The sequence below is a fragment of the Antechinus flavipes genome, chromosome 2, assembly GCF_016432865.1.
Source record: "Antechinus flavipes isolate AdamAnt ecotype Samford, QLD, Australia chromosome 2, AdamAnt_v2, whole genome shotgun sequence".
Taxonomy (NCBI): Eukaryota; Metazoa; Chordata; class Mammalia; order Dasyuromorphia; family Dasyuridae; genus Antechinus; species Antechinus flavipes.
Genome location: NC_067399.1, coordinates 590,664,266 through 590,677,655, shown reverse-complemented (window position 1 = coordinate 590,677,655; position 13,390 = coordinate 590,664,266). Strand labels below are relative to the sequence as shown.

Below are 13,390 nucleotides of genomic sequence, written 5' to 3'. Positions count from 1 at the left end.
TAGGTGTGGGTCAATACCTAGTTTCTGCCATACTAGTTTCAAATTTTCCCAGCAGTTTTTGTAAAATAGTGAGTTCTTATCCCAAAAGTTGAGGTCTTTGGGTGTATAAAACTATATTGCTATAGTCATTGACTATATTCTTCTGTGAACCTAACTTATTTCACTGATTGACTACTCTATTTCTTAACTGGTACCAAAGGGTTTTGATGACCATTGCTTTATAATATAATTTTAAGTCTGGCATAAATAGGCCACTTTCATTTGCATTTTTTTCCCCATTAATTCCCTTGAAATTCTTGACCTTTTGTTCTTCCAGATGAACTTTGCAATTATTTTTTTCTAGATCTATAAAATAGTTTCTTGGAAATTTGGTATGGCACTGAATAAATAGATTAATTTAGGTAGTATTGTAATTTTTTATTATATTGGTTCATTCTGCCCATGAACACTTGATAGTTTTCCAATTGATTAGATCTGACTTTATTTGTGAGGAAAGTGTTTTGTAGTTTTGTTCATATAGTTCCCGACTTTGCCTTGGTAAACAGACTCCCAAATATTTTATATTATTTACAGTTATTTTAAATGAAAATTTTCTTTGTATCTTTTGCTATTATAAAAATGATGATTTATGTGGATTTATTTTGTATCCTACAACTTGCTATAGTTGTGATTTTTTTAACATTTTTTAGTTGATTCTATAAATATATTATTATAGCATTTGCAAAAAAATGATAATTTGGTTTCCACATTACCTACTCTAATTCCTTTAATCTTTTTTTCTTCTCTTATTACTAAATCTAACATTTCTAATACAATATTGAATAGTAATGGTGATAGTGGGCAACCTTGTTTCACCTCTGATTGGGGATTGGGAATAATTCTAGTTTGTCCCCATTATATATGATGCTTGCTGATGGTTTTAAATAGATACTATTGATCATTTTAAAGAAAACTCCATTCATTCCTATATTTTCTAGTGTTTTTAATAGGAATGGGTGTTGAACCTGAATTTTATTAAGCAACTTGAGCCAAAAAAGGTTTGTTGAGTAGTGTAGTATCTGAGAAAAAAAAAAAAAGCTCATAATAATACTATATTTGAAGGTGTAGTCTTTTATATGAGAAATATTTTTTTTATTTAAATTAAGTCAAATTACATCTAAAACAATCTAGCTTAGAAAGAGATGTCTGAACTTGCATAGAATCCCGTATTTTTGTTTTTTTAATCTAAACTATCAGTCAAGATTGAGTAACTATGTCACTATCCAATTTCTCCAGGATCACTCCCCTCAAGTAATCTAAAGGCATTCCTCCTAGAATCTACATCTAAAATTCAAATTGATTAGGAGGTCAGGAGTACTTCTAGTAGAGTTGAAAAGAGCACTTCCCAGAATGTAGACTCTAGTTTAGATCCTTCAAAAGAATAAAAGAGATTACCCTTTAATCAATTCACTTAATAAAAGGCCTTCTCCCCCCATCCCCAGTCTATCATCCTCCTTTCCAAGGGACTTTTCCTAGAAATCTAGAAAGGACTTGAGAGAAAATTAATATTTCTTAATTTGGGGAGGAGAATGAAAAAATATTTTAAAAATATGCTTCTTATTATAATAGTTGCATGACTAACTTTTATGCATAAAATAGATTGTCTCTAAAGCTGTGAAAAGGATGGTTTGGAGCCTGAAAAGAATGGAGGTAGGTGAGAGATCTCAGATTCTTGCAACAATCCATGTGAGTGGCAATGAGCATCTCTGATTAGGGTGTTGGGAAGAGGAAAAGAGATGAAAGAATGTGGACAGAATAGATAATACATAGTCATCATAAGGAATACATCAAGTATTTTAAAATTTTATTAAATTTATAAGAAAGTCATAGTCTTAGACTGTCTCCACTTGATGTCAAAGCAATGACCTAAATAAAGAAGAGAATTAAAACAATTCTGTTTGATTTGCTTTTCTGACACTCAACATTCAATGTGATTACTGTGTGTGTATGTGTTTTTTTCCCTTCCCATCAAAGTAAATTATTGTTTTGGTGTTCTGTAGACAAAACATGATACTAGTGCTCTTATTTTGAAGGTACAGAAGTTTAGGAATGAGTCACACATGGTAGAATTAATATAAACTGGAGCTTTTCCAATGCAGCTGAATATACATGTGTCTCCAACACCCTTTTCCTATGCAATGCATGAGCATATATCCTATTTAATATTCAAAATATAAAATAAACAAGGCCAATATGCATTTAATTGTTTTCTGAAAATCAAACCCCATAAATGTACATTTTTCTTTTTTAAGTATGATTTACTATAAAAAGTACAACACTCAAACTTGATCACCTTTCAAAATATACTTTAAAATTGTCTTGGTTCCATAAACAAGATAAAGTCTGTAATGAGATGATATCACAGGAAGGATGTTTGCATGTATATAACTGGCTGAGCAACTATAGAGTATAATTTGTTACATGTGAGATGGTAATTGTCTTCTTGGGGCTTGTTGAAAAATACCAGCCAATCCAATCTGACAACATTTATCAAGTATTTAGGCATGGTGCTATGTCTGGTGAGATATTTGTTCAGTTGTTTCAGCTCTTCATGACCCCATTTAGAGTTTTCTTAGCAAAGATACTAGAGTGGTTTGTCATTTCCATCTCCAGCTCATTTTACAGATGAGGAAACTGAGGTGAACAGGATTAAGTAGCAGTCATGTTACTGACCTAGTAGGTGATTTGAACTCAGGTCTTCCTAATTCCAGACCAGGTGCTCTATTCATTATACTATTGACTTTTCCTGGGGAAATATTATAGCCTAGTAAAGCTATCAGCTCAAGCTAAGTGAGTCTCTCTTAAAGAAGAGTTTCTCTCTGTAAGCTTATTGATATAGTCACATTCAGTATAAAGTCTAAGGTTTCAAAAATCCCTTTATTTTGTTTATTGACCCTAGAAATAAGTTCAAATAACTAGAGATTTTACCACGAAATCCTAGGTGTTGATTGAAATTCAGAATGCTTGTAGCTTCAGTTTTTTTTTTTTTTTAAATAATAACCTAATTGATCCTCTACTGCCTAGAATTATATCTATTTGTATGTGTGCATTGTGGACATAATAAAGTCATATAGTCAATACTGTGTTAAGATAGCCAGTTTTAACTGTAGAGAGGGATGATAGTTTGCTATCCTACTAACTTTGAATCTGATTAAGATTCATTGCTATTTATTAAAGTGGGACTACTGATTCAGCAGGTAGTTTCAATGTGATGTCTATCATTGCTGTGAAAGAATATTTCATCAGGTGCTTATGCATTGCACTATTATGTAAGTCATAAAGCAAATTATGCTTTATGCTGGTCATTTCTTACACAACAATAATATTCCATAATTCATTCATATACCATAATGTACTCAGCCATTCTCCAATTGATGGGCATCCATTCAATTTCCAGTTTTTAGCCACTACAAAAAGGACTGCTACAAACATTTTTGCACATACAGGTCCCTTTCCCTTCTTTAATATCTGTTTGGGATATAAGCCCAGTAATAATACTGCTGGATCAAAGGGTATGCACAGTTTGACAACTTTTTGAGTATAGATGGACATATTCTTAAGAAATAGGACATCTCTGATGTCCTAGAGAAAGGGGGGAAGGAAAACTTTCCTTCAGGATTTACTGAATGAATCCACAGTATGCTTTGTAATACAGAACATCTTTGCCAATTAACTCACAAACTTAAATCTGTAGACCTTCCCAAATAATTTAGAATAAGAAAGAATATTTTTCTTACAATAAAATGTGGGAAATGATCTATCCAAGTAATTTTTCAAAATATTTCAATAATTTGGAAAAGTAACATTCAACACATAATGCTAATTGAATTTTACCAATTTCGGAATTTGATTGGCATAATTTATATCACTGTGGATTGGTCTCAAATTTCCTTTGACTTACTAAATGGTTTTTCTGTAAATCAGTAAGAATAAACATGATTGTTAAGGAGAAAATTCTCAATTTTTAGGAGAATCAACTTTTGATTCAAATACGTGAAAATCAATGCCTATTGACTTCGAAACAATTTGATATTCTAACTAGAAGTGACTCATTCTTTAAAACACCGTACTTTTTAGGAACCCTATGTCACAACTTGGTTTTAATTGAATTAAATATTTCTATGCTGACATTTAATTTCTTTTATAATTCTATAATTTGAATTTATTAATTCAGATTGACAGAGTATTCAATTGTTCCTAATTAATGACATTATAAAATAATTCAGTAATGTCCTGACTAAAGGGATAAAGATAATTCTGCATCACAAAGTCAGCAACAGTGACAACCATGTTAACACTTTCTGAACCCTTCCTTATTTTCTTGGGAGAGTGTATCAGACTAAGGGACTCTGACAATCATGGGATACTAAGTCTCTTACCATGGTTTCATTCTCTTTAAAACCCAGAATTAAAAAGAATAAAATACCACATATGCACCCTGCATATCATCTGTCCATTATAATAACTTATTGGGAAAGTTGTATCTTATTTCAGAGACATATTCCTCTTGGACTCAGAGGCTGTATCTAATTTTCCTTGGTTAAGCATTTTGGAGTATTCTCTTTCTTCAATCACCCGGATTGCAGGTGGAATAAGAATTATTTTCTTTCTAAAACAGATTCTGAATTCTCAAAATGGACAGATTCTAATATTATATGTCAGCACATTCTTTTTTGATAAGAATACCCTGCTAGCACTCCAGCCAGGCAGTATTTTTTTTTTTTTTGGCAAAGTACAAGGTTCTTTTATATCCTTCTGTACCATCTCCTTCTACTGACCCTGCCCTTGTTATTTCTGCAATCATCCTTTGATGTTTTTCTAAAGAAATTTTTTCTACTTTTCTAAAGTGATAAATTTATTCAGTCAAACAATTACTTAATCAGTTGTATTAAATATGAGTTAAATTAAATCTTATCTAAGATGTTTTCAAAAACTTTCTATAATTCTCTGACAATAAACACCAATCAGAGAGATTATTTTTTTCTGGCTACCAATCTTTTATGCTTTGGATTTCCTGGATGTCTGGAAGAGAGTCATTGATCATCCAGATAATCCATTACTGGGAACGTCCCTTTCTTCTTTTTAAACATGAGCAAAGGCTCTACTTAGAATCCTGAATTATAATAGCTTGAATCACAGACTAAGATATTGCCCCTTTATTGTGTGGAAATGTAGATATAATTAACTTTATGATGATGGGCAGCCCACTTTTCTATAGGTTGACTCCTATAAAAAAGCAGGTTGGACTAATTCTAATAATATTAATAACTACTATTTAAATAGTGCTTTTGAAAGCACTGTTCATGTTCTTATTCAATCCTTATAACAACTCTACAAAGTAAGTGCTATTATTTTCCTCATTTTACAAATGAAGAAATTGAAGTTGAAATGAGTTAAGTGACTTGTCCAAGGTCAACAGTTAGTAAATGTTTGAGGTGAGATTTGAACTCAAGTCTTTCTAACTTCCAGTTCAATTCAAAAAACAATTATAAAGAACTTAATGTATACTGGTTACTATGCTAAATGCTGGGGATACAAATAAAAAAAATAAAGACAATTTCAACTCTTGAGGTTACAGTCTAATGGAGGAAGACAGCAGAAATGTTTATCTTTTCCTTTTACCTATTCTTTTTTTAGAAGTACTGATCCATTTGGAGATGATTTAAACTCAGTTGGAAATATTTCCCCACAGTCACTTTATGTGGTTGTAAGAGAGACCTTAACTTGAAGCTAGAGGATTCACTGTCAGCTGTTTTTCTGGACTCCAGCCTTCTAGGAGGCAATAGTATAAACTTTAGATCCCAGACAGCTGATTAGGATAAGCTTAACTATGAGGCAAAGTGTAACTCAAGATAATCCATAGTAATTTTGTAAATCCCAGTTTCAAGGAGGATTCTATGTCTCGGAACAACAGAAACTTGTGTTTGAGCCATGATCCTTTTTCCTTTTCAGCTAGGTAAAAAGTTTGCTGAGAAGTAGTGTATCCTAGTGGATAGAGAGTTGTTCTGGAACACCATAAGAGGTGGATTCAAGTCTTTCCTATGAGATACACTGAATACCTCCAATGTCAAATTGTTTAACTTCTCAGTATTCTAGGCAATTAAAAGTTACAAGTTGTGATGAAGTTGTAGACTTATGTTACCAATTGTCTGTGGTTGTCTGATTTTAATCAGAGATTTAAGCCCCATATAGTAATATTCATGTAGCATCATATATGTCCCTCTCTTATTTCATTTTACTTGGCACTATATTTAATGTGTGATGTCTGTGCTTTCATTGCATACTAATGCATATTTGTACATGTGACAGTTTCCCTCTGTTAGACTGTAAGCTCTCTGAATGCAAGGTCTAGTTATTTTATTATCTAGCACCTAGTGCCTAATAGACATAATTAAATTTTTTGCCTGCTGGTTTATTTTCCTGAGCCAGATCTCTTAGAGAGATTTAATGGGCTTAACTCCCAGATATTAAGTCAGGCACTAACAGCATCCTATATCAATCTGAAAATAAAAGGCGAGCAGGTGGGGTTATATATAAGATAGAATAATTATAAGCTACTATGGGACCTATCTAGGGAAGCTGGATAGTGGAATGGATAGAGTGCTAGGCCCGAAGTCAAGAAGACTCATGTTTCTGAGTTTAAATCTGGCCTCGGCTAGTCTCTTAACTCTGTTTGCCTTAGTTTCCTCATTTATAAAATGAGATGGAAAAAAATGGCAAACTCTTCTAGGATCTTTGCCAAGAAACCTCAAATGTGGTCACATATTGTTGAACAGAATTAAAAAATAAGGAGTATTTTTATCAACACTTCTCTGCGACACAATGTTTCAAAAGAGTAAGCAACCATGGGTAACACTCATGTGTTTCTCTTTGCAAAAGAGTGTTTCAAAAATTGTCTTTGAGAGTTTTAGGTAAATTCAATGTATTTTTTTTCCAATGGCTCAATTTTTATTCCACCAATGTTTCATTTCTGAGTGATCTTTATGCCTTCAAATACTATTAGTGTCTCAGTCTTCTCATTATAACCTTCTGATTAACCAATGAATCAAAAAATCTTTATATGTGTCTACTTTGTGTCAGGCATTGTGCTAAAGACTGCAGATACAAAAGGAAACAAAAGACAGTTCTACTCCCTAGGAGTTCACAGTCTAATGAATTAGATAATGATCTAGAGGTGAATGATGTAGGAACAAACTTTTAAGTAAGCTAATGATTTACATCCTTATGATTAATGTTTCCTCTAATGCAATCAGGTTAATATAAAGGGAGAGAAAGGTTCTTGTAAACCTTTATTAATACAAGAATATCAAGGATCCAATTTGGGCAAGATACAAAAAGTCTTGTGCTTATAAATTTTATATGCTATCTTAATGATAAAAATACTAGAATAAATAGAAATAAAATAGAAATAAAATAAAATAAAAGAACTATTTTTAGCAATTTTTTTTGTATTATTGACAAACTTTAGTGGGAAAAAGAAAAATGATACAACATGGTCTGTTACCAACCAATCACCAAATCTTTATTACATGTTTTACATTTGAGGGTTTTACATAAAAGTCCTTACTCTTTAAGGAACTTTGTCAGAGAAATGGCACACATCCCATCCTACACTTTGAAAGATGTGAAGAAAGGACATAGATTATGGAATTATAGACTGGCTTGTGGAACTTACCTAACGAATAGGGTGCTGGACCTGAAGTCTGCAAAACTTGAGTTCAAATCCAATCTTATAGTCTTCCTGGTGATATAACTCTGGAGAAGTTATTGAACTTCTGCCTCAGTTCCTAAACTGAAAAATGCATGCACTTTACAGGATTTTGGTGAGGATCAAATGAGGTGATATTTGTAAAGTGCACATACTGGCACTTAATAAATGCTTGTTTCCTTTCTATTTAGCTAAAATCTCTTTTGGCAGATGAAGGAATTAAGACTCAGAAAGTTTGTGACTGGACAAGAGGTCACATTGGTAGTTCCTAAACGTGAATTCATGTCACTCTATATTATCTTTAAGGTTTGCAAGACACCTTACACGTATTATTTCGCAATTCACAATTCTGTGAAGTAGGGGCTGTGATCTCCATTTTTACAGAACAGGAAACCGAAGCCCAGAAAGTTTAAATGCCTTGCCTTGGGTCACACACTTTGCCTATTAGGGGCAGACTGGAAGCCAGGTTTTCCTAAAGCCAAGATCTGTGCTCTTTCCATGACAGTTGCAGTGAATAGAGTACTAGGACTTGAGAGACTCTGAGCAAGTCACTTAACCCTGCTTGCCTCAGTTTCCACAAGTGTAAAATGAGCTGGAGAGGAAATGACAAAAACTTCGGTATCTCTGCCAAGAAAACCCCAGACGGGATCATGAAGAAAAGACATTTTTGACATAGTTGATTCAAATAGGAAGAACATCAAAGGAAAGTCACAGAAGACGGCTTCTGAGAAGCGTCCGATTTGCTCTGGTCTTTTCAGTCTTTTCAGCCCTTCTTCAATGGGACAGCTTCCCCCTGAGGTGTAGCTGCGCACGTGGTGAGGGCGGGACTTGGGAGCAGTTGCTCTCCAATAGGGGCGCGCCAGAGTGCACACTCCCCCTCGAAGCCCGAAACACCCTCCCTTTGGCCAAGCTCCCTAGCTCTAGAACCGGAGCCGCGGAACCTACTCGCCAGGCGCTCGGCCTCTGACGTCATCCATGCGCGACGCCGCATCTGGTGCCCCCGCGACTGCGGCGGCGGCTGCGGCTGCGGCCAAGACAGGAGTCTGAGTGAAGGGAGGGAGGGAGGGAGGGACGGAGCGCGCCGCTGTCACCACAGCTGGAGCCGGAGCCGGAGCTGGAGCCGGGACTGGGATTAGAGCCAGGGCCGGAGTCGGACAGCTAGGCGAGGCACGGCGCGCCCGGTGGGTGTCTGCGGGAGGAGGAGGAGATTTGCAGGGTACCGGCTTGGTGCACATTGGCTGAAGCGCGGTGGGTTGGGGACCGGGGTCCTTTGTCTCTTTCTCCGCCCTCCTCCCGCCTAACCTCCAGGCGGAATCTTCGCCTGGCTGGGAGAGCTGCAGCCTTCTGCACCTTCTTATCTGCCCTGGGCTTCGGCTCTGCTGTCTTTCTCCCCTCCCTCCCTCTGAGCCTGCGTCTCCCCTGGGGACACGTGTAAGGTTGTGTCTTTGACCTGTGTCACCTCCGGAGCACTTGGAAGGGGGGGCTGTGCCTTTGACTCGTGTCAGCCCCAAAGGTACGGGGTGGGGGGCGCTGTGCCTTTGACCCGTGTCACCCCTGGGGCATTCGGGAGGGGGTGGTGCTTTTGACTCGTGTCAGCCCCAAGGATACTGGGGCGGGGGGGAGAGTCGCAGTACCTTTAACTCGTGTCACCTCCGGGGGTATTGGGGGTGGGTTGTGCCTTTGACCCGTGTCACCCCCAGGGCACTCAGGAGGGGGATGTTGTACCTTTGACTCGTGTCTCTCTTGGGCGGAGTGGGGGTGGTGGTGGAGGGGAAGGTTGCAGGGAGCTCTGTGCCTTTGATCCAGAAGACAGGTGTCTGTTCAGAACCTCTGATTCACTCTCCCGCCTCCCCAGGGAATGACAAGTTCCTTGACTCCTGCCCCTGGGTTTTGTTTTCTTTGGGACGGCGACCTAATTTTCGCCCCCCCTCCTGCCCCTGGGGTCTGAATTCCTCAAGGACCCAGAGATGTGGATAAATTCCCATTATCTCTTATTTGGTGAAGCCTCCTATTTTCCCTTTGGAATGAAAGGGATCTGAGTTTATTTTTTATTTTATTTTTTAACTTTCCTGCAGGAATTTCAATAAAACTTCTTCAAGCTCTTCATTGTGATATTGTATTTTCAGATTTTTTTTTTAAATGTGGTAGAGGTTGATAGTGGAAACAAAAGGGATTCTCCATGCCCTTTCCCCTAGAAGCTAGTGTTGAAATAAGTTTTAAAGGTTTGTAAGAACAGAAGAGACAGATGCTCAATACCTTACCAACTTCTCATGTTTAGAGAGCAGGTATTGCAGGGTTTTTCCCTCCCATTAGTAAATACTTTGAGCCAGGCAGCAACAACTAGATGGAAGTCCAACTGGGATCTTTTCTACATGAACTTGTTTGAAGTTGGGGGCAGGGAGACATTGCATTCCTCTTGGCAGAAAATCTTTCTCATCCTGGCTTTCTTCCTGGCCCTATTCTCCATCACTCTTGCAGTTTAGTTCTGTAAACTTCAGTAGAACAAATTTTTCCTAGTATTCTGTTTTTACTATTATTATATGAGTATATTAAAACCAAAACTGATTAAAAAATGCTGAACTTTTATATGCTGAGGAACTTTAAAAGATGATATGTATATTTTCACTCTTAGATCCCTTCCTATTAGGTTTTGTTATAGTTACTGTAAGTACTTAAGAACTTAAGTATTATTGGATTAAGGATGATGACTGCCAGACTATTTTAGATAAATGCCTCTGTGTAAGCCTTGTAACTAAATGACATTGATTATTGTGGGCATTTTGATGTGGTATCCAAAAAATATTAAATTGATTTATATTAAAGTGACCAATTTAAAAAGATCAGCAGGAAGCAAATCAGAAAGTTTTTATGTCGTAGGTGTGTGTGGCTGTACTTCCTCTTGTAATCTGTCATGTAAGAAACTATAAAAGTACAGCTTTCTGAATATTGGAAAAGAAGAAAATGAGTGAAGTTCTATTGTATTTACTTCTGGGCTCTGCATCTTAAACAGATGACTAGGATGTTGTAAAAATCATACTATATCAAGATTGATAAAAGGAACTGAATATTTCCTTCAGAATACAAGAGTCAAGAAACAAGTTAACAATTCAAGTATTCGAAGAATTGTCATGTAAAAGAAATTAGACTCCTCTTTGGCCCCCCAAAGATAAAATTAGGAACATTAATTTTAGAAAGATAAATTTTTTGCTAATATAAGAAAATAATTTTCTAGCATTTATAAAGGTCCAAAGGTAGAATGACTTGGCTCACTAAGTTGTGAACTTCTCATTGTAAATCTTTACAGTCTGTGTGACCACTTGTTGAAGATGTTATAGAGGTCATTTATGGGTTTGACTAGAGGGCCTTGAAGGTTCCTTCTTTCTCTACTTTGTGAAATCTTTAACTTTGAAGTTAAATTTGAGATATTTTAAAAATACTGCATTTTTAGTTAGGAAAATTAAACTAATATTTGTTATTATCTTTATTTCTAAATTATCTGTCTCTCCCCAGATAGCCATTTCAACAAAGAATAAGGAAGAGCAAAAAAGTTCTGCAAAGAAGGGAGGTAGGTACATTTTCTTATTTCTTCTTCAGGACCAGAGTTGGTCATTATAATCACAGCCTTCAGTTTCATAGTAGTAATGGTCTTCTTTCCATTTACATTGTTATATCTGGTTTGGGTCGATTTTGAAAGATGTAGTACAATGACTATTATAGTTAATGTAACAACTAAGTCAAAGTTTATTGACTTTATTGAGTTTATTGACTGGTTAAGTGACTTGCCCAGGGTCACACAGCTAGGAAAAAATGCAAAACCAATTTGGAAGAGTAACTTTCAAGCTCTCTTGAGTTCATTTATCTGGTTCTTTAGATTTGTTTTTTTCTTCTTGCAATAACTTATGCAAATAACCTTTAAAGAATTGAAGGGGATTGTAACTGCCTTACTGAAATTATGTCCCCTTAAAGTAATGATGTAATATTTGCTTTATGATATTAAATATCCATAATTTACTAACTTTTTCTTTAAGGAAAACATTGATTTATATAAATAGTAAAATGAACTACTTTTGTCTTTTTATGGAATGAATAATTTATATAGTCAAGTGAATATAGGAAAATTTAGAGTACCCCAAATTGCAAATTTTTTCATTATTTTTATGTGTGCCAATCATACATAGAGCATTATTTTTGATTATTGAATTCTTCTGACTCAGTAATATACTGGAGATCACACACACACACACACACACACACACACACACACACACACACATATATACATATACATATACACACACTTTACACAAATACCTAAACTTAACACATATGTGTGTATGTAAAATCAAAGATTTAGAGTTGGAAACAGTTTTGACCACTAATTCAACTATCCCTTTCTCCTGTTTTACAGATGTGGCCCAGAGAGTTTATAACTTGTCCACCTCATAGGTAGTCAAAGGCAGATATAGAACCAAAGCCCACTATTTCCAAATCCAGAACTCTTTTTGTTATACCAGCTCATCTACCTCAAAGTTCTCAGTTTCTCTTATTCCCCTATCATGTTAGAAACCCTGAAACAGTTCATATGATATTCTGACAAGGAACAAATGGCTTGTAAGTCATTGTTTTACTTAGATATTGAAAATATCTCACTTATACATAATTTTATTTTATAGCACATGATTTGGGATTTTAAATTGGTGTCATGGATGAGTCTGCAGTGTCCCTTGGTACGATAGATGTTTCTTACCTGTCAAATTCATCGGAATACAGTGTCAATAGATGTAAACACTCAGGTGAAGAATGGGTAAGTTTGAAGTTGAAATGAAAATGGGTTATGGCCAAACAGTAGAATTATTATATTGATTGAGTCACTGTATAATGTACCTATAGTTTAATAAATTAAAAATTTGTGCTTATGGCCAAGTAAATAAATGTATAGTTTGCTTATTCTTTTTTACATTTGATTACTAAATCTTAGAATACAAAAGAGTATGTTTTTTTCCCCTGCTATTCAGACCCTTTTCTCTTATTTATTAGGGTGATTGTGGTTTCAGACCTACTGTATTCCGATCAGCAACTTTAAAGTGGAAAGAAACTTTAATGAGCAGAAAGAGGCCATTTGTGGGACGATGTTGCTATGTGTGTACTCCCCAGAGCTGGGTAAGCCATTGGATGATAAAAAATTGAGAAAAATATTTTATATGTTGCATTTGGAGTAAATTTGATACTTTGGGTCTTAGTGTTTTTGATTTATTTTTTTCTTTACAAAACACACTTTTGGAGCCAGATATGTTAAATAGCATTTTCTCTGTCCTCATCTTTTATAGTGCTGTTATGTCCCCAAGGAATAGTATATATAAATTTTCAGTGTCTTTGGAAGAAAGAGCTCAGGGAGTTAAGGAGAAAACAATTGACATTTAACAGTAAGTATTGAACATTGTAGCAAGAAAAGTTATAGGAGATAGAACAAGACAGAGATGACTGCAGAGGGCAAACAGTGTTTCCAGTAGTTCCTGTAAGGCCTCCACTGCCAGGGAATGTCTGTTGACTTTTGCTGTAGAATGGGGAATGTAGAATGTAGGAGCAGAAATATTCTATTTTAGACAGATTTTTTTTAAATTTTATTTTTTATTATAGCTTTTT

The 13,390-nt window shown here is 35.5% G+C and overlaps 1 protein-coding gene across 4 annotated transcripts in view; it reads left to right on the top strand.

Annotated features, from left to right (window-relative positions):
* The window catches only part of GPAM (glycerol-3-phosphate acyltransferase, mitochondrial), a 72,271-nt gene that overhangs the window by 22,441 nt on the left and 36,440 nt on the right, over positions 1-13,390 (top strand). The window contains exons 1-4 of one of the 4 annotated variants that reach the window (XM_051981404.1): positions 8,808-8,928; positions 11,258-11,312; positions 12,421-12,551; positions 12,785-12,907. In XM_051981404.1, the coding sequence (XP_051837364.1) occupies positions 12,450-12,551; positions 12,785-12,907 (225 nt within the window). In that variant the 5' untranslated portion in view covers positions 8,808-8,928; positions 11,258-11,312; positions 12,421-12,449. The other 3 variants (XM_051981406.1, XM_051981407.1, XM_051981408.1) reach the window with 3 other exon arrangements.